A 27,045-nucleotide genomic window follows, 5' to 3' on the forward strand; every position below is an offset into this window, starting at 1 on the left:
TTCTTTAAAAATAACTGTGAGTGTTATTTATTGTCATTTGCTTTGTATTTTTGCAATATACACTGAAGTTCAATTAGAAAAATCAATCTGATCAGAGACATATAAACAATAATCATGCATAATAAAAGCTACCAGACTATTTGTTGTTTTTTAAGTTTATGCATAATGACAGTAGTCTTGGAAATCCTGACCTAGCAGGTATTTCATCGCCGTTATTTCTGACAATACCTTGCCATTTAATTCAACAGGGACAACCAATAAGGTTTAAACAGGAGTTCCTATGGGATCGAGTCAGGGCTGCCCACAATGTAAAATTGCTTCATTCTTTTTCCCAAATCCTCTGAATTTCTATGTTATGCAGGCCTTGTTTTAATCTATGGGAACTCTAGCTCCTAAAGAATCAAACTTATAGGGGTAGGGCTGGAGGGAACTTAACTCTTGGAATAAGAGGGGAAACCTGGCAAATGTTTGCATGCTCTGACAAGCTCACCAAGCTGTGACAAGAGTGTTTGTTCTGCAATAGCCATTCATAAAGAGACCTGCACATGGCAAACACATTAGGGTACCTATGTGGGAAATGCTCATTCTTCCTCTCTATGTAGAAAGAGTGCACATACTCATAAAATACACACCATTTTGGTAAAAGTAATATGCAAATAAGGACAAAAATACTACTCTACTACTATTGCTCCCATACAGCTATGGAGCAAACTGTTCATAGCATCAAGAAACTGGAACATTTTCCCATCAATTATATACCTACCTACACTATGTCATCTAACTTTACCAGCTCACAGATGTCTAGTTTGGGGAGGGATGACCAAGTTCATGACTTCAGCTGTAACATGCTTCAAAAAAACCCATGTCCTGTCTACATGATGAAGAGACATTAGAACAGATATGTCACTTATGATATAGCTCTAACAGGTTAGATTTGTAGTGTAGATAGGATCTATGAAAAACAAGTGGAAGGGAAAGAGTATACCCACTTCCTTTTAGGATGAGGGAATATATGTAATCTGATTCTCTGGTGCCTTACACTTTCTGCAGCCATTCACACATGCACACAGGCTGCAAAATTATCCTATTCTGAGCAAGTACAATTTCACACCAATGGACATGACTACATAAAGCACAAGGCTGAGAATAATAAAGCCTTTGGAATGTTACACAGAGAAAGAATTAAACTAGAATCTTCAGATCTGGACTTCTACAAAGCCTGGGAATAGTTGGATCTTGGGTTCTGGTTTTACCCGCCCAAAATATCAAACGTAAAAAAACAGTGACAAGATTAGATCAATGAAAAAAACATTATCAGAATTTTGCTACAACCTCATAAAATTTCCTTTCCTATAATCATCTGTACCTTCTCTTTACTGTAACTATTCCTAAATTTCATAGCTTCCTCTATTCAATTGAATCCCTGTCTTTGTTTTTTACCCCACAGTTGCATCCACAGGGCAAGATTCTGATGGCAAGAGGAACAATCTGCCACCTACTCTACAGAGCAGTAAAAGAAGTAGAGGGGAACAGGATTAAGAACTTATTTCAGCAGACAGGATATGCTCTTTAAAAATTATAAAGCAAAAAGTAAAACTGGTCTCAGATCCTAACTCTTTAAACAGGAAAAGAACGTACTGGTAACTGTTGTTCTTAGTGATATGGATGCCAAAATATAATTAATTTGAAGAAGGAGGGGTGCATACATGCTCAGCAAACCAGGGCTGGAAATGTTTTCTGCAGCAGTGCCCATTAAGGCAATGCACACACCCTGCGCCTCCTTGTGAACCCATCTGAGGCTATAGAAGGGTGATGCTACCCCCAAACACCTCTGTTCCTCTGCAGTAGCCAGTGGCCTAACACTCCAATATGCAGAGAGGATGATTGGGTTGGTCATGGAATACATATCTGCACCCACATCTTGAAGAACATGGGTAAGTATCTGTTCTTTCTTCTTCCAGTGGATGCAGCTGTGTAAAGGATTATATGTACAACCAATAGCTACCCCTGGGCATCTGCAGTGAGAGGGCCATGCCTCCTCACCCCCGTGTTCCTGGATCTGTTTTCCAGCAGGGGAATGAACAGTTCATCTAGGGTTGGGATTTGCCCCTTCCCTTCCCAGCAGGGCAGGGGACTCAGTCCACCCAAGGCTCAGCCCTTCTGACGGATTTGCATTGCTCCATCTATCAGATCCCAGAACTGGAGTCCTCTGCTGGAATTCAGCTTCAGGTTCTGTCAATTGTTAGCAGGTCAATGGTTAGAACATCCTGGTATCCACAAGTACTGTGGACAAGCATTTGAGATGTGCGACACATATAAAAATCAACAGGTCATTAGAGGCCAAAACGTCTCAGGGAACGCTGGCCCCTCCTTGTTAGGGGATGAGTATTGATTCCAGTACCAAGGGCCTCCCTATCAAGATAGCCTAGATGGTATACTGGACTTTGTGTGCTGCGGTGAGGCTGGAGAAGAGTTAGACATAGGTAGTCAGCACAGCAGGTATCCGATCAAGGGGGACCATTGGTCTGCCCAATACATTCCACTCTCGGGGGGAAGGGAGAGAGATAAAGTTGGTACCAGTGGCGGTACTGCAGTCAGAACAATACATTTATCTTGGGACACAGAAGGTCTTGTTTCTAAGTCCATTCCCAAAACAAGCTCTACAGGTGATGATGCCTAGCGTGACGTCAACACCCAAAGCCAAAGCTGAGGTTGCCGTTGGTGCCAACACTAAAGAACAGCCAAGAGCTGATGAAGGGGGCACCCTGGCACCAGCTAGTCCAGCTAAGACAATCTTAGACCATCCCTTAACCTGCACTACTGCTGACAGTGTTCTCTGCTCCAGTGCAAAAGAGGCTGAGGTCCAGGAGGGCCAGAGGTAATACCAATCCCATAGACTCCTGCATCAACGGCAATCCAGGGTCAGAGGGGCAGAGCAGGTCATTTGCCATTTCATATGTCTGTGAAGCTGTAAAGGTTGAAACAGGTGGTGTTGGGACAGCACCCGTTGGTACCAGATGTGATGGCTGCTGAGACAATAGATCCAGTGTCAATGGTAACAGTACCAGAAGTTTCTTGCCTCACTACAAGGGAAACATGGGCTGACAGCCCAGCCCTACTGCAAGTGCCTGGTGAACCTCTGAGGTGGAAGATTAGCCTTTTTTGGAGCTTGAGTGGATCTTCTTAGTCTTATGGGTCTGTGTGTAAGGAACCCTAACAGAGAAAATTGACCTCCCCTTCTCCTTGGAGAGGAGTCCAAGCCCAAGAGCCTATCTGGTTTCAACCATATTAGTGGCTGACTGTGTGCAGTGTGATCTTGGCAGGGCATAAATGCAGAGGCAGGTCTCATGACTTTCTCCAGGAGATGTTGCATAAGGTGCAGATCCTGGAAATCAGAGTATATCAGTGGCAAATGCTACATTTCTCTTTGATTCGCTTTCCACCAAGACGCAGTGCACGTAGGGCTTATCTTCACTACAGGCTAGATTGGCATTGTTGCGATCGAAGCAGAGGCCTCAGTTTAGAAGGCCTGGTGAAGATGCGATAAGGGGATGAATGAGTGCTCTCCCATTGACTTTAGTACTAGCCCACAACGAGAGGCAGAAAGTATGTTGAAAATGACACTGACTTAAGTTACATAACTGATGCCAAGTTAGCCCCTAGTGTGAGGCCTATAGCAGGGGGCTGGACTTAATGACCTTCTGAGGTCTCTTCCAGTTCTATGATTCTATGATTCTATGTGTGCCATTATTAGGAATAAATGACCCACATGAAAGGTATTGCTTGAAGCCCTGAGAGTGCGCCACACCTCTGCGTCTCAGCACCAGCAACAAACTACTCTAGAAATACAAACGATACAGAAAAATGTATCAAAAGGGTGCTAACTGATAACTTAATTAATCTGTAAATAGATAAGAGCTAACTATGTAGCTCTTAAATTAATTAAAGTTGTGTATAAGGAGAACCACCTCGGAAGTTCCAACTCAGGCCATGAGTGATAAGATGGAAGTGAAGGGCATTAGGATGGTATCAGCCAGACATAGCTTTGGGAGGAGGCAGGAGGTGGCCCAGGACACCCACATCACCCTGATGAGTACTACTCCAGCATGAAGTCACATGCACATCTGAGAGGTATTCTGGTTTGCCTCCATTCACAGAAGAACATGTATAGAGTTAAAAATTATGAAGGATCTACAGGTAACCTGAAACCCGATATCCTGACCCCAGATACAAGGCAAATATATTTATGTCAGCACTATCATGGTAAACTAGGTTTGCTTGCATGCACATCAGCATAATTTTGCACAAGGATTTTGTGTTTTAGAGAGACAATAGATCAAATGCACCATAATAATCAGCACGGCTTTGTGTTTCCTGTTCCCACAAGACAAGGGCTTCACTGTTCATGATTCTAGAGCTCAAGTGGCTACCAAGAACACAAAACAAGTACAGCACATAAGTTACAGGACCTCCTGAAAGAAGGAGGAAAGTTGGGTTGATTCCATCTCCTTGAGTAAAGACAGCTTGCCACCCCGCAGGTGATCACATAGGCAAGCTCCCCATTGCACAAGGAAGGGTTATGTGTTGCCTTGCACAAAGAGAGCACAAAGCAAAGGGTGGAAGTGAGATACTCTGTTTAAAGGGACGTCGCGCGAATCGTTTTCACCCTCCTCCATTCTTTTCCAAGATAAATTGACCTTCAATCTCCCAACTGGAAGCTGCTTGAGAGCGTTCCCTGCTACAGGTGTGACAAGTTGGTGTACACATATGCAGATGGAAGTGTGAGGCTTGCAGGAATGACTGGCAGCTAGCAGCAGTTCGCTTGGGCATTGCTTTCTGGAGTCTCCAGTGAGTTTCCTTCTATTCCTGTAATGAGCAAACGAAAAAGTTATATAATTAATCCATGTAGGATCGCCTTCCTGTAATAAAGATGACAGAGAGCAGAGTCAGCTTTCATTTGTGCAACCTCACATAAGAACCAAGACAGACTGAGAATGAGGTGAGTGAGATTGTGCTGGCAGAATTTGGCTCAAGTAAAATCCCCATTTTTCCAAACTTGTAAGTGACTCAAGAAGACAGAAAGAGTGAAGCTGAACGTACTAATGAGGTTTCCTGCCCCGATCTGGGCCATGCGACCATAGCTCTTCTCCAACTCCTTCAGCATGGACTGTTCAAAGGCCAAGGCAGCAACTCGGGAAAAAAACTCCTTTACATTTTCCCCTGAGAAACAGGAGGGAAACACCCTGTTTTACAAACCCGCAGCTATGCATGGTCAAATATACAAACATGAATATAAACACTGCTCAAGCGGGAGAGAAAATAGAGAGTGTGCCACACCGACATGTCTCCCCACAAAATAACAGCATATCTGAAGCCCCGCCACCTCATGGTGACATTTTCTCATTTTCTTCCTTCAACTTCACATACAAATATGTTTTTAATCAGTGGACCCAATTTGAGCACTGACACCACACACAAACACTTGTACATCATTATCTAAGCATAAACCTAGACAATGCACATTTCTGCAAACATGACTGTAGAAATGAACAAGCAGTCATGGAGAACCACTTAGAAACAAATATATATATATAAGCTAGTGTGCACATGACCATACACTGGTGAGCACATAGAGGGAAGAACGTGATAGTCTCTTTGGGTATGTCTACACTACAGCGCTAATTCGAACTAACTTAGTTCGAATTAGTTAATTCGAACTAAGCTAATTCGAACTAACGCATCCAGACTAAAAAACTAGTTCGAATTAACGTTTTGCTAATTCGAACTAGCAAGTCCACACTGAGTGGACCCTGAAGCGGGGTTAAGGATGGCCGGAAGCAGTGCTGGCAGGGCATCAGATGAGGACTTAGAGCGTGGAGCTGCTGTCTCAGGCTAACCGAAGGCTGTGCTTAAAGGGACCCGATTCCTACCCCGGACAGACAGTTCTCAGGGGTGCCCCGCTTGCAAAGCAGTTCTGGCTTGGATTGCCTGGAGTACCCACACTGGGCACATCACAGCACTCGGCCATCAGCCCGGCTGCACTTGCCGCAGGCTGCCATCTGGGGAGAGGGGGCAATTGGGGGGCTGCAGGAGAGGTTCCACCCCCAGAAGCCCGCAGAGCCAGCCCAGTCCTCCCCATTGGGGGTTCGTACCCATTCCTCCCTCACCTCCTTCCACTTACCCCTCCCTAGCCCCCCCTTCCTGATGTACAAAATAAAGGACAATTGTGTTAAAAAATAGAATCTCTCTTTATTGAACAAAACTGGGGGAGACTGAGAAAAGGAGGTGGGAGAGGGGAAGAGAGAGGGTGGGAGAGCGGAGGTCAACTACAATGATGAGGGGTTTGGAACAGGTCCCATATGAAGAGAGGCTAAAGAGACTGGGACTTTTCAGCTTAGAAAAGAGGAGATGGAGGGGTTTATGATAAAGGTCTATAAAAGCAGGAGTTGGGTGGAGAGGCTGCATACAGAAAAGTTCTTTATTAGTTCCCATAATAGAAGGAATAGAGGACACCAAAAGAAAGGAATGGGTAACAGGCTTCAAACTAATAACAGAAAGTTGTTCTTCACAAAGCAAGGAGTCAACCTGTGGAACTCCTTGCTGCAGGAGGCTGTGAAGGCTAGAACTAGAAAAGAGTTTAAAGAGAAGTGAGATCAATTCATGGAGGTTGGGTCCATGGAGTGGTATTAGCCAGGGGGTAGGAGTGGTGTCCCTGCCTGAAGTTTGTGGAAGGCTGGAGAGGGATGGTACGAGACAAATGGCTTGGTCACTGTCTTTGGTCCATCCCCTCCAGGGTCCCTAGGGTTGACCGCTGTCGGCAGACAGGCTACTGGGCTAGATGGACCTTTGGTCTGACCCAGTACGGCCATTGTAAGCTCAGGGCTCAGGGTCGGGGGTCTCAGTGGACCACCTTGATTTTCATGCACACCTGCTCCTGGGTGGCCAGGCTGGCAGCTCTCCTGCCCTAGCCGGACGCTTTCCTGTGTCTAGTGCGGAGGTCGTGGACAAGGTCCACGATGTCTGCACTGGACCAGGCGGGTGCCCGCCTCTTGCGGTCCTGGGCAAGCTCCCGGGAGCCGCCAGCCTGGTCCCGGGAAGAGGGGGAGGGCTGGGGGGCATCGGGTGGCTGGCTCGAGCCGTGCCAGGTGTAGGGTCTGCTGGCTGGGTGCTGGCAGGCTTGCACCTGGCATGGGCATTGTAGCCAGCCCGTGCCCCTTTAAGGGATCCGGGGCTGGAAGGGGGGCAATAGAGTTTCCCTGGTGTTGGCCAGAGTGGCTGCCAGGGAAAGCTGGGGAGGGCTAGCCTCCCACTAGTTCGAATTAAGGGGCTACACACCCCTTAATTCGAACTAGTAAGTTCGAACTAGGCTTGGTCCTCGTACAATGAGGTTTACCTAGTTCGAACTAAGTGCTCCGCTAGTTCGAATTAAGTTCGAACTAGCGGAGCGCTCGTGTAGCGCCTATCAGAGTTAATTTGAACTAACGTCCGTTAGTTCGAATTAACTTTGTAGTGTAGACATACCCTTTCTCAGCATGTAACATTGGCCACATGCAACTGGTCTCCAATGCAGTGACAAACCTGTTTTGGCTGAGACTGACCAGTATTCAGCCTGCATTTCATTGGCAAAGCGAATGGCATCCAGTTCAGTCCTCTCACATGCAGCACCTGACTGAATAAAACAGTGGGGAATCACTGTCAGTAGCAAAAAGCAGGCCCAACATTGCTAGAGTATATCTGGAGTAACAGTAATGCAAACATGCTACCAGTCCCAATACTCTGAGACTTCCAGCTTTCACAGTGGGCAGCTCTTCCTTTTCCTGACCTTGCCCTGTAGCTTATACACCAGGATGTTCCATGCACCAAGTGAAACTAGTCAAAGAAAACAGCTAGATAGATATTACCTAGTGGAATTTACAGAGGACTTATTTTAAAATATAATTCTGCCTCTGTATTTCAGCAGTGAAGCATCAGATAGCAGACATGAGCACAATAAGAATAGAGTAGTCTAGAGAGCTATCAAATGTTGCCTTCCTTTGTTTATTGTTTGTATTGCCGGAGCAGTGAGAAAACCTGCTCATGGACCAGGATCTGATTATGTTAGATGTTGTATGAAGACAGTGCTAAGCAGATGATCTCTAAATAATTCTAGCAGTGAATTATAGGAGCCACCCACAATAGGGCAGTAGTAACTGTGATGGTCCACTCTTCTTGCTCTTTCTCCTCCACATGGAGGATGCGTGAGAGCCTGGCTTGGGGAGGCAAACACAGCCTTGCCGCTTCTATGCCCACAACAGTACTCAGCCCCCATTGCGGCTGCTGGCACCTGCCCTGCACCGTAGGCCCCTCTATTATGGTTGCGGGCCCCCTACCCAAAGCTAGTGCATCCCCCAGTGTCAGGCACCTGTACAAAATCAGCTCCCACCTCCTGGCTTCCAAAGCACTGAGTAGCACTAGCTTTTTCCCATTCCCCTGCTTTAGCCCTGGGAGCAACCGGGCAGCCACACTGCAGCCCCGCCCCCTGCTCTGGGAGCAGCCAGGCAGCTCCAATCCCACAGACAGAGACAAACGCTTACAAGATCTTTATCCAGCATTCTGAAAACTTAAATACCCTTCTGAGAAAGTGAGGAAATCCATGGACAGAGGCAGGCAAGTAGCCAGAAGTCACCTACTTCAAGATAGGCCCAACGAGGCAAATGACAGAACACCAGAACTCGTCATCACCTGTTGCCCCCAGCTGAAACCCCTCTAGCACATCATTGAGAATCTAGAACCTATTCTGGAAAACGATCCCTCACTCTCACATGCCCCTCTGCCATGTACGTTGGCCAATCTGAACAATCTCTGTGCCAAAAGATAAATGGACACAAGCGAGATATCAGGAATGGTAACACACAAACCTGTAAGGAAACATTTTAACCACCCTGGACATTCAGTAATGAATTTAAAAGTATCCATCCTTCTACAAAATACTTTTATCATCTACTTACAGAGGGAGATAGTTGAACTGGAGTTCATCTACAAGTTCAATACTATCAACTTAGGCTTGAATAAAGATCTTAACTGGTTAATGCAGACAAAGGTAATTTCCCTAATTTTGATATTCACATTTCCACATCAAATGCTGTGAATGAGAAACATCCACCCTGACTTAATTATTTTGATTAACACCAGTCCTACATCAGAGGGGTAGCCGTGTTAGTCTGAATCTGCAAAAGCGACGAGGAGTCCTGTGGCACCTTATAGACTAACTGAAGTGTAGGAGCATAAGCTTTTGTGGGCAAAGACCCACTTCGTCAGATGCAAGATGCATCTGACGAAGTGGGTCTTTGCCCACGAAAGCTTATGCTCCTACACTTCAGTTAGTCTATAAGGTGCCACAGGACTCCTCGTCGCTTTTACCAGTCCTACAATTGACCAATAACTGCTTTTGCTGTTATATATACCTGGATTCTGTAATTTCCACCCAACTCATCTGATGAAGTAGGTTTTACCCACAAAAGCTCATGACCTAATAAACTGGTTAGTTTCTAATGTGCCACATGATTTTATAGTGCTATTTTGCCAAAATCTGCAGAATTTTGCCAAAATTTCAAAATAGGATATACGTATGCCCAAATTTTTAAATTTTTTTAGTGAATCATACCCCCAGGAGTAGCATAATCAGCGAGAGGGGCCAGTTCCCCATTACCACTGGCTCCCTGCATTAAGAACTTCTCACTGCTTCAGTCACTGTTCGCTGGCTGACAGTTGCCCAAAGCACATCTGGAAGAGTGACAGATGATCAGTAAGCATCTCAAAAATATTTATAGGTGGGAAGTGTAATAATCAGTCTATTCTACCTGCTGGCATCTTTCCAGTTTTAATCCAATCTTCTCTCGCCACAGAAGGCAAAGTCCCACATTCCTCCAAACAGAATTCCTTCTTACATCCAGTCCAACCTGAGCCCAGCTCATGTGTCCCCAGACCTCTCAACCCTGTTTAATGTTTTGTGCCACCTACAATAGCCCTGATAAATGCCAGAAGATTTAAGAGCTTCTCCTGTTGTCACTGAGAAGAGCAAAGCCTTGTGGGGTGCATTAGCACTTCTTTGGAAAACCAAGGAACAGATGGAAAAAGGATCTCTAGGGATATGAATAGCACCGCAGGCAGCAGCTGAAAGGAAACATAGCTAAACAGTAAGAAAAAGTGTTGACTTTCAGACCTTTCAACTTTGGCAAGATGTTGGCTAATGAAGGAGATAACCTCAGGTCTGAAGGGGCGAGTTGCTCCCTCTGCCTTTTGCAAATGACCCCTTCAGAGAAGCAGAATATGGGGACATACTGAGCTTTTGAACCTGTTGTCTACATAGCACTCCTTGGCGGTATTTCCGTGGCTTTGCTGTTTGCGAGTTCAGGTGTGCTTGGTTAAGCTGTGCCTCCAACAGAACAGGGAGTGTGTTGGTGACCTCCAGCACTCCAGAAATTGCTCACTCTGCTCCATTCTCTGAAACTCACCACTCTAGATCCACATGACCTCTCTTTGCCTTGGTAGTTGTACAATTTGTTTCTCAAGATCTTCACAGCAGCTGCCACATGCTGTTGGGACTCAACACCTAGACTTAACTTCAAATGGAAATTCACTGGAAGGCGGGAGGGGAGGGGCAAGACACATTTTATGAACTGCCTTTCTCCTACTTACCACTAAATCTTTCTTTGTTCCAACCAGAAAGATGAAGCTGGACCCAGGCTCATTTTCTCTCAACGCATCCTCTAACCACTGCCTGAAATGCAGAACGGGAGGAATGAGATGTAATTAGGGAGGGCAAAAAGTGGGCAAAGAGGAGTAAAAGAAATGGAGGTATATAGTGGAAAGGGAAAGAAACAAAGAAACCAACAACAAGGAGAATGAGAGAAGACATGTTGCTGATGTGTCATGTGCCTTTCCCACTAGAGAATAAATGGTTTGGAAGCTATTCCAGCTCCTCTGGGTACATGCTTACCATTCTGTGAAAGTAGTTCCGGGTTCAGCCAAACCTGCCCACTTTAGAATCTAAGTCCAATAGAGATCAAAGCCCCTAGAGAAGGAAAGCAAAAGTGCCATACTATTCACAGCCAGGGATAGGGACAAAGCAAAGGAGACACTGCACAGAGATGAGGCATAAGATGCAAGAACAGGAAGGCTGTGTCTACACTGGCCCTTTCCTCGGAATAGCCATGCTAATTTAGAACTTTGGAATAGGGAAATGCGCGGGGGATTTAAATATCCCCCGCGGGATTTAAATAAACATGGCCGCCGCTTTTTTTCCGGCTTGGGGAAAAGCCGGAAAAGAGCGTCCTACTTTCAAGTAGGAATAAGAGATCCTCCGGAATAGGGCTTTATTCCGGAGGATCGCGCCAGTCTGGACGCTCTTTTCCGGCTTTTCCCCAAGCCGGGAAAAAAGCGGCGGCCATGTTTATTTAAATCCCGCGGGGGATATTTAAATCCCCCGCGCATTTCCCTATTCCAAAGTTCTAAATTAGCATGCTATTCCGAAGAAGGGGCCAGTGTAGACACAGCCGAAGAGTATGAGAAGCACAAGTAGAATGAAAAAGATGAATGATGAAGCAAAGAGAGTGAAGGAAAACAAGAGACACTTTCACTGGTGCAAGAATCTACTTAGCCCCCTAATGGAAGAGATCATGATGAGGATATGCCTGGTTCTTATCTCACATCAGTTTTATACCTTTGAAATGCCATTGACTTTGGTGGAGTTATTTCTGAGTTCCACCAAGGTTAGTGAAAGAAAAATTAGCCCCATAGACTTTAACCTTCTATCAAGAAGAGACACCATTTAATAAAATTATATTTGTACGCTCTGCAGACACGGCACTGCAGATGATTGATCTGTGCAAGATAATCTCTCCAGAATCCAATTCCCTCCCCTCTACAACACACAGTCTGCTTTAAGTGTATGCACTAAAACCTTTTTACCATGATCATTGTTACAGATAGCCCTGGAGTAAGAAAATGCTATTTGGTAAGTAGAGTGCCTAGGAAATTAATAACATTTGAGATAGTAAATTATTCAAACACATTGTCTAAATCCACCCTTTATCCTTCTGGTTTGGAAAGATCTCTGCACACCAATTTCAGGCCCAGTGAATCTTAATTCCTAGTTCAGTTTTATACTGGAGACCTTCTACTATAATCTCAAAGACATGGCCAGAAACTTACTTTGTGTGATCCAAAGTCTGGATATCAGCCAAATCAAACACTGTTATAATAACTGCAATAAAAACAGCACAGAAAAATGATTAAATGAGACAGTAGTTTAGAAATCTTATGGGTACAACTCAGTGCCTGAAGTATACAGTGAAAGAACAATTCATTTGATCTTGACTGTAAAGTGCTTTCTGACTTACTCACCCTCTGCTCCTCTGTAATAAGCAGATGCAATGCACTTGAACTTTTCCTGACCTGCAGTATCCCATCTGTGCAGGAGGAAAAGAGACTTTTTTCAGGTCAATCAAACCCAGTGCAACCTGAGCAAACACACTAATGAAGCAACAGACTGGTACAGGTTGGGAAAGAATGTGATACCAGAGCAATGTTACCATCTGGAATATGTTACCCATTAAGCACTGAAAGATATCCTGTAAAGCACCATTATTTTAATGAAGGCATTTTAACCCTGCATTAGCCCAAAGTTCAGTGGCCAAAACACTCTCCTGAGTCCCTGTTCAAATAATTTCTCCCCTTCTAGCAGAGTCCCAGGCATGGGTACTAACCATTGGGCTAACAGTTTTAAGGTGAATCCTCCTCCAGCAAAATTTTGAATGGGACCTGATATAGCAGTGGTCTCTGAGCAAGCTTAGAGTTTTGGGCCCTGCACATGGGTTTAGACAGATGATCACCTATCTTTTCCCAATTGCAGATCTAACTGGGACTTAGGCAGAAAATAGGCATCCTGACACTTGAAGTTAGGAAGAAATGTGCATTCCCAGAGGCAGAATCTTAGGTGGTGAGAGCGCTTGTACCCAGAATATGTTGGTACCGAGTTTAAACATCTACAGGATTTGGCAGGAGTTTTGTGGATCACAGTGGAGCCAAATCTAGCATGTGAAGATTAAACTTTATTATCTAAGTCTGTGGTGCTTAAGTATCATTGTTGATCTGGGCCTTAGTGCTTGATCCTATACCAGTGAAATCTTTGACAATGACTTCAATGAGTGTGGGAACAAAGCCTGAATCTCATGAAAACCAAATTCTGTGCTCAGGTACATTCATGTACTCCCACTAAAGACAAATGAATGGAACAGATATAGCCATAGGTTATAATTTGCTGCTCAGGGATTCACTCAATGTTACAAAAAATTGAGTAAAAGGAAAAAAAATCAGACATGGTATATTTTAGGTGAGTGTGGGTGGTGCTATAATAAACTTTTCACAAACAAGGAACCCATCAGATTGATGTTTATACTAAAATCATTACATTCTCCAGTGCTCAAGGACAAAAGGTGTTTTTCAGATGTTGTGCTGAATATAAACCAGAGGCTTTTATACGTCATGCCTGTAGCAATTCAAGTTCTGTTCAAGCTGCAAGACATGCAAGAAAGAAAAACAGCTAGTACTATCATGTTCCAACTTACATCTGGAGATTATATGGCACGCCAGCTATTTCAAACCGCTCAATTTCAAAATCCACTCCAATGGTTGCCTTGTAGTCTCGGTCAAAACTATCTTTACAAAACCTGTAATGAAGAAAATATCAGGAGAAAGCTAGGAGCATGATGGGATTTTTCTTTTAAATGCCCTATCATGTCTCAGTATTGTGCAAGGTGTGTTATAGAGGGAGGAGTTAAATGACCAATCTGATTAGCTTCTATGATGAGGTAACTGGCTTGGTGGACATGGGGAAGTCAGTGACTTTAGCAAGGCTTTTGATACAGTCTCCCACAATATTCTTGCCAGCAAGTTAAGGGATTGTGGATTGGATAAATGGACGGTAAGATGGATAGAAAGATGGCTAGAAGGCTGGGCCTAGCGGGTAGTGATCAATGGCTCGATGTCAGGATGGCAGTTGGTTTCTAGCGGAGTGCCCCAAGGTTCGGTTCTAGGACCGGTTTTGTTCAATATCTTTATTAATGACCTGGATGAGGGGATGGATTGCACCCTCAGCAAGTTTGCGGATGACACTAAGCTGGGGGGAGAGGTAGATACGCTTAAGGGCAGAGATAGGGTCCAGAGTGACTTAGACAAATTGGAGGATTGGGCCACAAGAAATCTGATGAGGTTCAACAAGGACAAGTGTAGAGTCCTGCACTTGGGACGGAAGAATCCCAAGCATAGTTACAAGCTGGGGACCAACCGGTTAAGTAGTAGTTCTGCAGAAAAGGACCTGGGGGTTACAGTGGATGAGAAGCTAGATATGAGTCAACAGTGTGCCCTTGTAGCCAAGAAGGCTAATGGCATATTAGGATGCATTAAGAGGAGCAATGCCAGCAGATCCAGAGATGTCATTATTCCCCTTTATTCGGCTTTGGTGAGGCCGCATCTGGAGTAGTGTCCAGTTCTGGGCCCCCCACTACAAAAAGGATGTGGACGCATTGGAGAGGGTCCAGCGGAGGGCAACCAAAATGATTAGGGGGCTGGAGCATATGACCTATGAGGAGCGGCTGAGGGAGTTGGGTCTGTTTAGTCTGCAGAAGCGAAGAGTGAGGGGGGGATTTGATAGCAGCCTTCAACTTCCTGAAGGGAGGTTCCAAAGAGGATGGAGAGAGGCTGTTCTCAGTAGTGACAGATGGCAGAACAAGGAGCAATGGTCTCAAGTTGTGGTGGGAGAGGTCCAGGTTGGATACTAGGAAAAACTATTTCACTAGGAGGGTGGTGAAGCATTGGAATGGGTTACCTAGGGAAGTAGTGGAGTCTCCATTCCTAGAGGTGTTTAAGTCTCGGCTTGACAAAGCCCTGGCTGGGTTGATTTAGTTGGGATTGGTCCTGCCTAGAGCAGGGGGCTGGACTTGATAACTGTCTGAGGTCTCTTCCAGTTCTATGATTCTATGAGGGCATGTCTACACTAGGACGCTATTTTGAAAATAACTAAAATCGACATCATTTCGGATTTAACAAAATCAAAATAGGAAGTTCTCACTAAGAACAAAATTACTCAGAATTATTTTGAAATGGCGCATCTGCACGGATTGCAGCCTGCCTCGCACTTAGAGCCCCTGGAAGCGCTCTGCAGAGGGCGGACACTTCTTCTGGCTGCTTGGTCAGGACAGCTGCAACACGTGCTTTCAGAGCTCCTCTCTAGGGCTGCATCTCACAGGCCGCTCCTCCGCTGCCTTCCCCCTTGCGGGACACAAAATGGACGTGGTGTGCTCTGGTTGCCCTTGCACTCAAAGCATGAGCTAGAGCTGCTGCAGAGCACTGCTAGGCTGAGAGGATTCTTGCTGCGCCTCATGGCACAGTTCATCCACACCGCACACGTGCGACGAGGACCAGGACCTGCAGGGTGAGCCCTGGCCTGGACTGCAGGCCTGATTACCCAGGTCTGGTGGTCTTGCTGCAGCGCATGCGCCTCAATCCCCTGGACACTGTGGAACGCCGCTTCTGATGGCAGGAGACCAGTCTGGACTGGTGGGTCTGCATTGTCCTTCAGTGATGGGACAACCCACGTGGCTGCAGAACTTCCACCACCTTCCTGGAGCTCTGTGAGTGGCTCGCCTCTGTCCCCAGGCACTAGGACACCTGCATGCGATCTGCCATCCCCGTGCAGAAGCGTGGCACCATAGCACTTTGGAGGCTCGTCCCACCAGAGAGCTACCATTCAGCTGGGAACCAATTTGGCATGGGGAAATGCAGTCAAGATTGTGCTCATGCAGGTATCCAAGGCAATCAGCCAGGTGCTGCTATCGAGGGTCATCACTCTGGGGAACGTGGACACTGTCATGGATGGCTTTGCTGCCATGGGCTTCCTGAACTGTGGGGGCGGGGCGGGCATAGACAGGACACACATCCCCATCCTGCTCCTGACCACCATGCCCTGGTCAGACTTCATGACAACAGGGCAGGGGGAGCGAGGTGACCAACTCCACTCTCAGGATGACATCCAGCTGCTCAGAGCAGCGGCAGCTGTGTGGTGCAACCCCAGAGAAAACACTCTTGGCCTTGTGGTAGGCTTGCCGGAGCTCTGTGATCTTCACGCAGACCTAGTCAAGTGACCAGCTGTGGCCTTTGTCAGCCGGGTTAGCGGCGATCTGGCCATAGAGGTCCACATTCTTCTTTCTGATGTGGAGATCCTGGAGGTTGGTCTCTCCCCCTTGACCTTGATGACGTTCAGGATCTCTGTTTAAGTCCAGGCCAGACCTCTCCTGCATCCCTGGCCAATGGCAGCCGAGGGAGCAGCAAGAGTGCTGGCAGCCATGGGAGGCTCCAAGGGAGCACTGAGGTCTGTCATGGCCTGCCTTGCTGGCTGCTATGTCACATGGGACTTGCAAAGCTGGCTACATGAGAGAACCCTTATACTACTGCCTGGAGTGTTAAGCTCTGTGGGAGAAGGGGAGCAGTGGAGATGCCAAGTGTGGCCAGTGTGGTCAGAGCAGCAGCTATGAGAAGCCTCTGGAAACCAATTATTTTGAATTAGCAGCAACGGAGCGTCCACACTAGCACTATTTCAAAATAACTATTTTGAAATTAGCGTTCTTCCTTAAGGAAAGCAGGAGTACAGATTCTGAAATAACCAGCCCATTATATTTTGAAACAACAGGCTTGTTAGAGTGGATGCTCCACTTACAAATTTGACCTAAAGAGGGTTATTTTGAAATAACTCCATAGTGTAGACCAGGGCTAACTGTCCAGCCAAAGACTGGTATGCAGTCACATTGTAGTGAAAAAATATTTACCAAATCAATGAGAAACAAATTGGCAATAAAGAGGGTAGTTACTCTGAGTAAGGATAAAGTAAGTGAAACACAAAGGGAAAACTATAGAGGGCATCTCTAGGGCTATGTCTACACTGGCGCGATCTTGTGCCAGAGCTATGGAAATGAGGCTAAGCGTGGAATATCGCTGAGCCTCATTTGCATATCTAATGAGCCGCCATTTTGTGGAAAAGGCTCTTGCACAAGAAGGAGCTGTCTACACTGCTCCTTCTTGAACAAGAAAAACCCTCTTGCGCAATGCAGTTACGCTGATTATTTTCAGGAATAACGGCATTGCGCAAGAGGGTTTTTCTAGCGCAAGAAGGGGCAGTGTAGACACTCCTTCTTGCGCAAGAGCCTCTTCTGAAAAAAAAAAGTTGGCTCATTAGGCGATATTCCACACTTAGCCTCATTTGCATATTACTCGCGCAAGAAGCCGCGAGTGTAGACATAGCCTATTTGTAGATGATCAAAGACATTAAAATGATGGAATACTGCATTTTGAGGGATATCCACTAGGTGGCAAATACAGATTAACATGGATCACATTAAATGGAGAAAAAAAATTAAATCATCCAAAATGGTGAGAAACCATCCATAATCTATGTCTTCAAAATACTGAGGAACTGACTGAAATTATGCACATACTAAGGAAACTACAAGGATAACAAGCTATTTAAATTCTATATTCTTATACTGTCATCACATGAAATGTGGGACAGGTTTTAGGAAGAATCGGTGAAATTAATGCTGTGAGGTCTTCATGCTTAACTGACTCAATTTATACCCAAAGGTGTGAGAGGAATCTCTGGGCTCCCCACAAACTCCTGCAGGAGTAGAAGTGTCCTGAACTGCTTTTACTGGAGTCAATGAATAAGCAAGATCTTTTAAAAATGTTTTAAAGATCAGTTCTCCAAATAAGACTGAGACTCTGAGGGCCATTCCACACATCAGATGGGTGTTTGAATTCTGATTATTTTTGAAGTCTTTAGAATATTTTCTCCAAAGGCAATGCTGAAAGCCGCATTTCTTGAATCATTTAAAAATAGACTGGTCAAATAATTTGAGCATGTACCAGAAGGAATAATCATGCACTGCCAGGAAGGACTGATCAAGGTGCTGGTTTTCTGGTCTCTGGTTTTCCTTCAGTATCATCTTGAGATTGACAATAGAGGGTACTTTCATCAGCAAAGAGTTGAATAAAAACACTTAACTTTTAATTATTGATTTAATAGAGAACAGAAAAGCAATGAGGCAATCATCCTGAAAACATAGATGGCAAAAGGAACAGAGACCAAAATGCAGAGGAATTGTTACACATTTAAACAGCAATCTCCATCTGCTGAGATATACTGTACCTGTTGATGAGGCTGGTTTTCCCAACATAGAGGTCTCCTACCACAACCACTTTGGATATTTTCAGCCTGTAACAAGCATTTTGTTATTGTTCAATACTGTTAATACTAGGACAGGGCTACCCTAAGCCTCAGTCTACATAACTTACATCATCCAAGAATATGAAAAAACCCTGCTTCCCCCACCCCACAATGATGTGAGTTTTGCACTGCATCAGAGGGGTAGCTGTGTTAGTCTGAATCTGCAAAAGCGACGAAAAGTCCTGTTAAAACAAAAGGAAAAATTATGTAGCACTTTAAAGACTAACAAGATGGTTTAGTAGGTGATGAGCTTTCACCTAAAACCATCTTGTTAGTCTTTAAAGTGCTACATATTTTTTCCTTTTGTTTTATCAAGATCAGTCTAACGCAGCTCCCCCTCTATTACTATTCAACATGGAAAAGTCCTGTGGCACCTTATAGACTAACAGATTTATTGGAGCATAAGCTTTCGTGGGCAAAGACCCACTTCGTCAGATGCACGTAGTGGAAATTCCAGAGGCAGGTATAGTCTATAAGGTGTTAGTTTATAAGGTACCACAGGACTTTTTGTCACTTTTGCGAGTTTTTCACTGTTCACACTGGTGCTGTATCAGTGGGAGATGCTCTCCCATCAACATAATGTCTGCTTATCACCAAAGTAGAGTAATGATGCTGACTGGGAAGCACTCTCCCATTGGTACAGCATGTCTTCTCCAGAGGTGCTGCAGCTGTGCCAATGTAGTGCTGACTTATTCTTAGTTTCAATATTCTTACCACATATTGGTGATTTAAGCTCCTATCCAGTAAGTTGTAAGGCACATGTAAATCAGAAGCAGGGTTGAACCTATGACCTCAGAGGCTGAAGCTATGAGCTTCTATCACATGAGCTAAAAGCCAACTGGCTCTTAGCTAAGGCTCTAAAGCAGACTTTACTCTTCCCTCTCAGGCTGTGTCCAGACTCAGGGTTTTTTTCGGGAAAAGTAGCCTTTTTCTGAAAAAACTTCCCCTGCGTCCAGACTCAAGCCGCGTTCTTTCGAAATTAAATCGAAAGAATGCGGCTTTTCTTTCGATGGCGGTAAACCTCATTTCACAAGGAAGAACGCCTTCTTTCGAAAGTTCCTCTTTCGAAAGAAGGCGTTCTTCAATGTAAATAGGGCATCTTCGAAAGAGAGCATCCAGACTCACTGGATGCTTTCTTTCGAAAAAGCAAGCCGCTTTTTCGAAAGTTCAACGTGCAGTCTAGACGCTCTCTTTCGAAAGAGGCAGTCTAGACATAGCCTCAGTGCCTCTGGGTTACACACAGGCAGAGGGGTGTACCTCAGAACATGTGCCTTTGCAAGGGTACACCCTACCAGCATAATCAAATAAGTACCAGAGCCTGTATTTGCAATTAGTAAAAGGAGAAAGGAGGAGACTGATTTGCAAAAAGGACTTTATAGTATAAACAGAGATAAACAATCTGTTTTGTATGTTGTGCAGTTTTTTTTAGCTTGTAAATTCTTTAAGGCAGAGACTCTTTCCTACTATGAATGCTTGTATTGTATGTTTATGTGAGTATATGCAGGTGTGAGCATTTGCATGCAAAGGTATGCAAGAATCTTTTGAGAGCATGTGGAAATGCACAGGTTCAATCCTGCTGCCACTAAAATCAACAGCAAGACTCACTGACTTGAATGGCACAAGTTCAAGCCCCTTGGGGGACCTGAACAATAAAATATCTAATAATGACTAATCTACTGTCAGATTTATCTCAGGAGACCACACAGAGTTTAGTGCCAAAAGATTTCCTGGCTATTTGTAATAGTATTAATCGGAGTCTGGCTTCAAATAATACTCTTTGCTTTGGATCCTCTCACAGGAAGCAGAAGATGAGTTTTAAGTGACTTGAGTTGCATTCTTGAAAACGCAATTTAGTGTGTCTTTAAGATGCTGCAGATGGCTAGGTAACTTTGATTATATTTGATGAACTAACCTCTGGGGTTATGTCTAGACTGCAGGCTTTTTGCACAAGAAGCTTTTGTTGGAAGAGATCTTTTGCGATATGCTTTTGCAAAAGAGATCATCCAGACTGCCTGGATGCTCTCTTGCAAGTAAGCAGTGATTGTTATGGACAGAATGGCCACCAGGGCATCTGTGCTTTTTACTCTTCCCTATTCTTGCGCAAAAAAACCCTTTTCCCCATCCACACACGCATTTTTGCACAAGAGCTCTTGCGCAAAAAGGCATTCTTCCTCGTAGAATGAAGATTACCAGTTGCGCAAAACCCCCTCTGATCTTTCGATTTACTTGTGCAAAAATGTGCTTGAGGTGTGGACGCTCCGCGAGTTTTTGTGGAAAAACAGCTGTTTTTCTGCAAAAACTCTGTAGTATAGACATAGCCTGAATACCTCAGAGTGGTAGGCATGTTAGTCTGTTACTGAAAAAAACCCTTAAAAAACAACGAATACTCTTGGGCTGTGTCTACACTGGGCCACTTATTCCGGAAAATCAGCCGCTTTTCCGGAATAAGCTGCGAGCTGTCTACACTGGCCCTTGAATTTCCGGAAAAGCAATGACGCTCTACTGTACAAAATCAGCCGCTATTCCGGAAAAGCTACGCTGCTCCCGCTCGGGCATAAGTCCTTATTCTGGAACACTGTTCCGGAAAAGGGCCAGTGTAGACAGCCCAGTAGTCTTTTCCGGAAAAAAGCCCCGATTGCGAAAATGATGATCGGGGCTCTTTTCCGGAAAAGTGCGTCTACATTGGCCACAGATGCTTTTCCGGAAAAAGGGCTTTTCCGGAAAAGCAGCCTGCCAATGTAGACGCTCTTTTTCCGGAAATACTTATAACGAAAACTATTCTGTTTTAAGCATTTCCGGAAATTCATGCCAGTGTAGACACAGCCTTGCAGTATCTTAGAAACTAACAAAACATGTAACTGCTTTCATGAGCTTTTGTGGGCACAACCAATTTCTTCAGATGAATGGAGCAAGTTTTTTGTTAGTCTCTAAGGTGCTGCAGGACCATTCATTATTTTTTAACCTCTTAATGATAATTCAGTGTCTGTCTGTATGCTACCGAAATACAATGGTTGACTTACGACCACTTGCAGTTATGACCAAAGGTGTCGTAAATGGTGGACCCCAAGTTACGAACGCGATCTGCACTTATGAACAGCGTGGTCACGTGTAACTCAATGGAGTCCGACTCACGAATGGACCGAGTTACGACCAATTGCTTGGTCTGTAGCCAGTTCATAAGTCGGGAAGAGGCTGTAACAGATTTAATAGTGCTATACTAACTTTTAATAATAGAAAGTTTTACTTAACAATATATGAGATTATATCATGTTTCCATGGAATTCTGATGCCTGATTATTAACTGCTGATGATATGATATTTGATTAAATTAAAGGCAAAAGGAATCAAGAGAAGGATATAACTGTTTGAGTACGTGACTTCCATTAACTCCTACTCTGGGGCTCAGAGACTGATGGACCTAATATGATCTACCAGCCATTGAATTACTCACACTGTCTTGTTTCAGGCAAGGAGAAATATTACACAATACTAAAAATAATAGGAAAGGAAGACAACTGTTCATGACAAGTAGTGCTCTTGTTTTCCATGTGTTGGGTCAAACCATCAGTTGCCTGTCAAGAAGCAGTGTACCAATGGTCCCATCTAGTGACCATTGAAAAGAGAGCCAAATTTTCAGTTTTATTAAGGAGCCAAAGTAGAAACCCTTTTTTCCATTCACTGGGGCTACATTAAATAAAAAGGGAGTTGCTGTACTTCTTGTAAAAACAATAATATCTGGTTTACATGTTAAAAGAATATTTCTGTTCACTAAATAATATTTTGCCAGCATGCTAAAGATCCAGAAAATGGCCCTGGTATCTGCAACAGATGTACAGCAAAGAAAAACTAACAATACGGGGCCATGCTATGCACTTATATCCCAAAGCAAGACTCCTCAATAAGATGAATGAGGAGTTCTGCTGAAAAATGAATATAGCTCAAGAAAATTAATAAGCTTTGTCTTTAAGGGTGTGTCTAGACTATAGGGTTTTGTTGACAAAAGTGGACTTTTCTTGACAAAACTATACCTGCGTCTACACTGCCACTGAGTTCTGCTGACATAACATCGACAGAACTCAGCAGTTTTGTCGACAGCGGTAAACCTCATTCTACAAGGAATAACACCTTTTGTCAACAGAGTTCTGTCGACAGAAGGTGTTATTGCATCTACACTGTCCTTTGCGTCCACACTGTCATGTCAACAAAGCGGCTTGCTTTGTCGACAGAACTGAATGTAGTCTAGACACTCTTTGTCAACAGAAGCTTTGTTGATAGTATCTGTCAACAATAATTCTGTCGACAAAATCCTGTAGTCTAGACTTACCCTAAGAATAGTGAACTTCATTATGACTACTCAACGTATAATATCCTTTAGAAAGAGATTTTCACAGTGGAACAAATCCCCCATAAATATTCTCTTTTTATCAGAGACAAACTTTGCCAGTAACGGTCTCAATTTTATTTTTAAACTATGTATTGCAGCTGAATAAGGATGATCTCCCTCATAGCTTAGCTCTCTGCTTTGTCTCAGCAATGAAATCATAAGGCTGAGTTTGTGAAATTTAACATTACAAAGAGCATATAAAAGGAAAGCCGGCTCTGGGACAGATGACATAAAAGCAGCATTATGAAAGGCACAAGAAAATTGATTTGCATTTCTCAGCATAATATATTATTCTTCTCTAGAATGATGCTTCAGCTCTAAGGGGAAGGTATAAAACATCTGTTTCCCTGGCATAGTTTTAAAGAAAGAGTTACAGCTAGATTTTTAGATAACTCCATTTACTGAAAATAAGTCACTTCACATTTACATCAGTGTAAATGAAAGCAGAATTTGGTCCAAAGATTTGTATTATTTATTATCATTTACTGGTTTCTGATACTCACAACTGGCATCAACTGAGAGGAGGACAGCAAGGCTGCACCCTATTTCCTAGTTTTGAACTTTGTTGTCCCTCTGGTGTGGACAGAATGAACAAACTCCCACACCTATTTTACTTATGGTTAACCCAAGTTGTTAAACCTGACTGGTCCTGTCTACACACCAGGAAAAGTGACTTTAACACCAATTTGTGGGAAGCAGAGGGAACATCACTGAAGAACTATTATCAAACATAGCTAAGGATTCCCTTAGGGTATGTCTACACTACCACCCTAGTTCGAACTAGGGTGGTAATGTGGGCAATCGGAGTTGCAAATGAAGCCCGGGATTTGAATTTCCCAGGCTTCATTTGCATGTTGCCAGGCGCCGCCATTTTTAAATGTCCGCTAGTTCGGACTCCGTGCCCGCGGCTACCGCCTGTTCCACGAGGAGTACAGGTAGTTCGGAATAGGAAGCCTATTCCGAACTACCTGGTCCGTGCCGCGTGTAGCTGTGGGCACGGAGTCCGAACTAGCGGACATTTAAAAATGGCGGCGCCTGGCAACATGCAAATGAAGCCCGGGAAATTCAAATCCCAGTCTTCATTTGCAATTCTGGTTGCCTACATTAACCACCCTAGTTCAAACTAGGGTGGTAGTGTAGACATACCCTTACAGACACAACTTCACTGGCTTAAAATACAAGAAGGTGGGTGTGAAGTGAGGATAAGACACTGAGGAAAGCTGGTTTAAGTAAGAACTTGAAATAATTTTTAAAATGTAAAGGCCTATTTATTACAGAGGCTCACCCAACTGTTCCAGTATTGCGTTGCTGACAGGCACTCCTGACCTGTGCATGGAAGTGGTCTTTGAACTGGAGACAGGCTTCTGGTGTGTACCACTGCAGATAATAAAGAATAGTAATTTAGATATATTGTATGATGATGTCTAACATATAAGGAGTTCAGCCAACTGGAAACAGATTAACAAGGTGATGAATTTGTAGCCCTCAAAAAAGATAGACAGGAAACAAGAGTTCCTTGGATTAACAGACAGTGAGGTTACACAGTATGTGGGTTTCTCTTTACATTAAAATTAAACTGGAATAAAAGAAGGTGTGAATTTAAAGTGAATTAACTATTCCAGGCTGAAAGCATCCACATGAAATTAATCAAATAACTCTGTGTATAGACTGGCAGCTTCCCCTTAAGACAGTGAAAGTATCTTCTCCATCACTTTTATCACTTTGAATATAAGCTTTCTTCGCCATGTAAATCGCTAGATAAACTCCACCAGATACAGGCAGTCCCTGGGTTACGTACAAGATAGGGACTGTAGGTTTGTTCTTAAGTTGAATTTGTATGTAAGTTGGAACTGGTACATATTGTAGGGGAAACTCTAGCCAAACATTTCTCGAGGTCAGTTTTATTCTCCCACACCTCACTTCCCTCAGTCCTTTATTCTCAAGCTGATGTGTCTGCTGAGAAAAGCCGCTCCACATCTCCCTGGTCTGCTCAGGAGGGGCGCTAGCTTCGCGTCTCCCTGGTCTGCTGGGGGGAAACAGCTAGTGCAGGGTTGCCTCACCCCATTTGTAAGTAGGGATCCGATGTAAGTCGGATCCATGTAACCCGGGGACTGCCTGTATAAGCTATCCCTGTAGTTTTTGCCTGGCATTAAAGATTCAGGAACTTTAATTTTCCCCAGAAAATGGAAATAATTCACTGCTTTGGCCATGGTATCTACCAGATCATTCTTACTATACTGTCTTTTATACCTCATCTTGTGCTAGTGAGCTTTTTCTGTTATAACGAATTTCTAGTAAAGAAGGATTGGTTTGCCCCCCCCATTTCCATAACCCTCCCTGTAAGTTTCTGCTATTTTATAAATTCAGTCACAGTATCATGAATTTAATTTCCCCTAGCCTCTGTTTGCCATCAGCTGGGGATGGGTGACAGTGGATGAATCTTTTGATGATTACTTACTCTGTTCATTCCCACTGAAGCATCTGGCATTGGCTACTGTCAGAAGACAGGATGTTGAACTAGAATGGAACATTGGTCTGACCCAGTGAGGTTGATCTTATGTTCTTAGTTACAAGATACATGCTTTTACTGTTGCGTAATTTAGGCAGTTGTTAGGCAATGTTTTACAGCTCTTTCTCTAGAGGGAATTATGCATGTGAAAAAATTTAAAATTGTGTATTTTTCTTCAATAATTAATTTCTGCATTTACAAAAATAACAACAAAAAATAAAGTTATGTAAATGAAAAAAAACGAACCCCCTCCGAAATCAGGGGGAGGGAGAAGGCACTACTTAGCCTGCCAAGTGCCAAACTGTGGGAACATGGAGGAGAAGCTTCTTACCTTGGGGAAGTGGGAAATTATTCTGTCCCTGCTCACAGGGGGAACCAAATGCATGAGGCTGGACTTCATCTTCCAAATTCAGTCTGTCTCTGTTAGACATGAAACCTGTAAAGGAGGCTGTCAGTGATCATGAATCTTCTCAGCAGACCCCAAACATGAATGAAAAAAATAAATTACCATTCCTTATGTATACTGCCTCTTTGCTTTCCTGGTACATATATCAGGCAGTTGGAAGCCCACTGCTTGTAGAACTTTGATTTCACTTTGTAATACATGCCCTATTTATGAACTCTTTCGTTATGTTGTTGTAGCAGCAATGACTGGCTTTCTGAGGTTACAATGCAGCCAAATCTCATTTCAGGAAAACAGGAGAGACTCCACCATGGAGGATGAATTTTACAGTTTCTCTATCTGATAAATAATTTTGTAACATGTTTCAACACAACACTTAAAAATCTCTCATCATGATTTGAACTCTGTCTCATGCCTCTTCCAAATGCATTATAAATCCTTCATGACATCTTATTTCATCCAACTGGTGGGAGGCAGAAGGATAATGAAGTTGACACTTTTCTTGATGCTGAACAAAACTATCATTCAAAACCAGCTCAGACAACAACGTGACTTGGAAGAAAGGTAATGTTCATATGAATCATGCATATATTAAGAAATTCCAGTCACCCGAATCACCTAGAGACTGACTCCAAACTCACTAATTTTGCTACACAATGCAGCTTTTGGGAATGTGGAAAAAAGCCCTTTATTAGTAGGGTAATTATCTGCTATATCATTTACAATAAAGATATTTATAATGAGAAAACTGATCACGTAGCAAAGTGCAAAGAAGGACTCACCATGCAGCAGCTGATGCAGCAGGTTCTCAGCTACACAAGGAGCTCCGCCTGCTACTGCGTGACCATAGCAACTGATTTGAAACATTCCACCCCCCAACCACATTTGAAGGTGGAGCTGGAATACGGGATAACTTAACTACACAGGAATATTGCAGATCTGTCTAACACAGAGAAGTTTGAAAGGGCTGAACTTATGGATGTCAGATGCTATTGGGGTTCCTACTCCCGCCCCCTCTCCAAAAATCCATTTAATATAAAGTTCTCAGATAGAGAACATATCAGATATTAAACTGATAAGAACAGATGCTGTTGGTTAGTAAACACAATGGGCCCCTGATACTGCATTGAGGAAATAGTGCTACTGAATTCTGTTTGTGGTGAGCCTGAGTAAGGACTGGTAGGATCAGCCCCTTAGGTAAGGGCCATGAAAACCAGTAATACATTAAGATACTAATGGTGGAATCTTTGAGAAAATGCAATGAAACCTGGAGGAATTTTCAGAATTTCAGCTAAACAGACTTCCACCCAACTTCAAAATCAGGGTGCATGGTTCACCAGGAAACTACTTTAAGAGTTCTTTTTATACAAAGGATTGTTTGGTCTATCAAGCCTTTAAGTGATCTCTCCACCTAACTTCCTGGGAACAAGAGA

General features: G+C 43.8%; 1 protein-coding gene and 1 pseudogene across 2 annotated transcripts; both read right to left on the reverse strand.

Moving 5' to 3' along the window:
- Window positions 1-26,548, reverse strand: RAB36 (RAB36, member RAS oncogene family). Of its 2 annotated transcripts, none has more exons than XM_006125422.5 (11): window positions 26,395-26,548; window positions 25,541-25,645; window positions 23,986-24,077; window positions 18,239-18,304; window positions 13,608-13,709; window positions 12,385-12,449; window positions 12,193-12,244; window positions 10,678-10,759; window positions 7,579-7,669; window positions 5,101-5,220; window positions 1-4,866 (listed from the first exon to the last, which is right to left on the reverse strand). In XM_006125422.5, the coding sequence occupies exons 2-11, from the start codon at window positions 25,607-25,609 to the stop codon at window positions 4,808-4,810; spliced, it is 798 nt and encodes a 265-aa protein (XP_006125484.1). In that variant the 5' UTR covers window positions 25,610-25,645; window positions 26,395-26,548; the 3' UTR covers window positions 1-4,807. The 2 variants fall into 2 exon arrangements, with proteins under 2 accessions (XP_006125484.1, XP_014430251.1); XM_014574765.3 differs by having other exon boundaries at window positions 25,541-25,657; window positions 26,395-26,528.
- Window positions 26,521-26,721, reverse strand: LOC112546183 (U2 spliceosomal RNA; annotated as a pseudogene).
- Window positions 26,722-27,045: the final 324 nt, after the last annotated feature.

This window comes from Pelodiscus sinensis, chromosome Z, assembly GCF_052426305.1.
Source record: "Pelodiscus sinensis isolate ZL-2025 chromosome Z, ASM5242630v1, whole genome shotgun sequence".
NCBI lineage: Eukaryota > Metazoa > Chordata > Testudines > Trionychidae > Pelodiscus > Pelodiscus sinensis.

Coding starts and splice junctions, on each gene's coding strand:
- RAB36 (XM_006125422.5), bottom strand. CDS start 25,609: ATGAAGTCCAGCCTCATGCATTTGGTTCCCCCTGTGAGCAGGGACAGA. Junction 18,305..23,985: donor CGCAATACTGGAACAGTTGG/GTGAGCCTCTGT, acceptor TGCTTGTTACAG/GCTGAAAATATCCAAAGTGG. Junction 5,221..7,578: donor GTCAGTCTCAGCCAAAACAG/GTTTGTCACTGC, acceptor CCTGTTTCTCAG/GGGAAAATGTAAAGGAGTTT.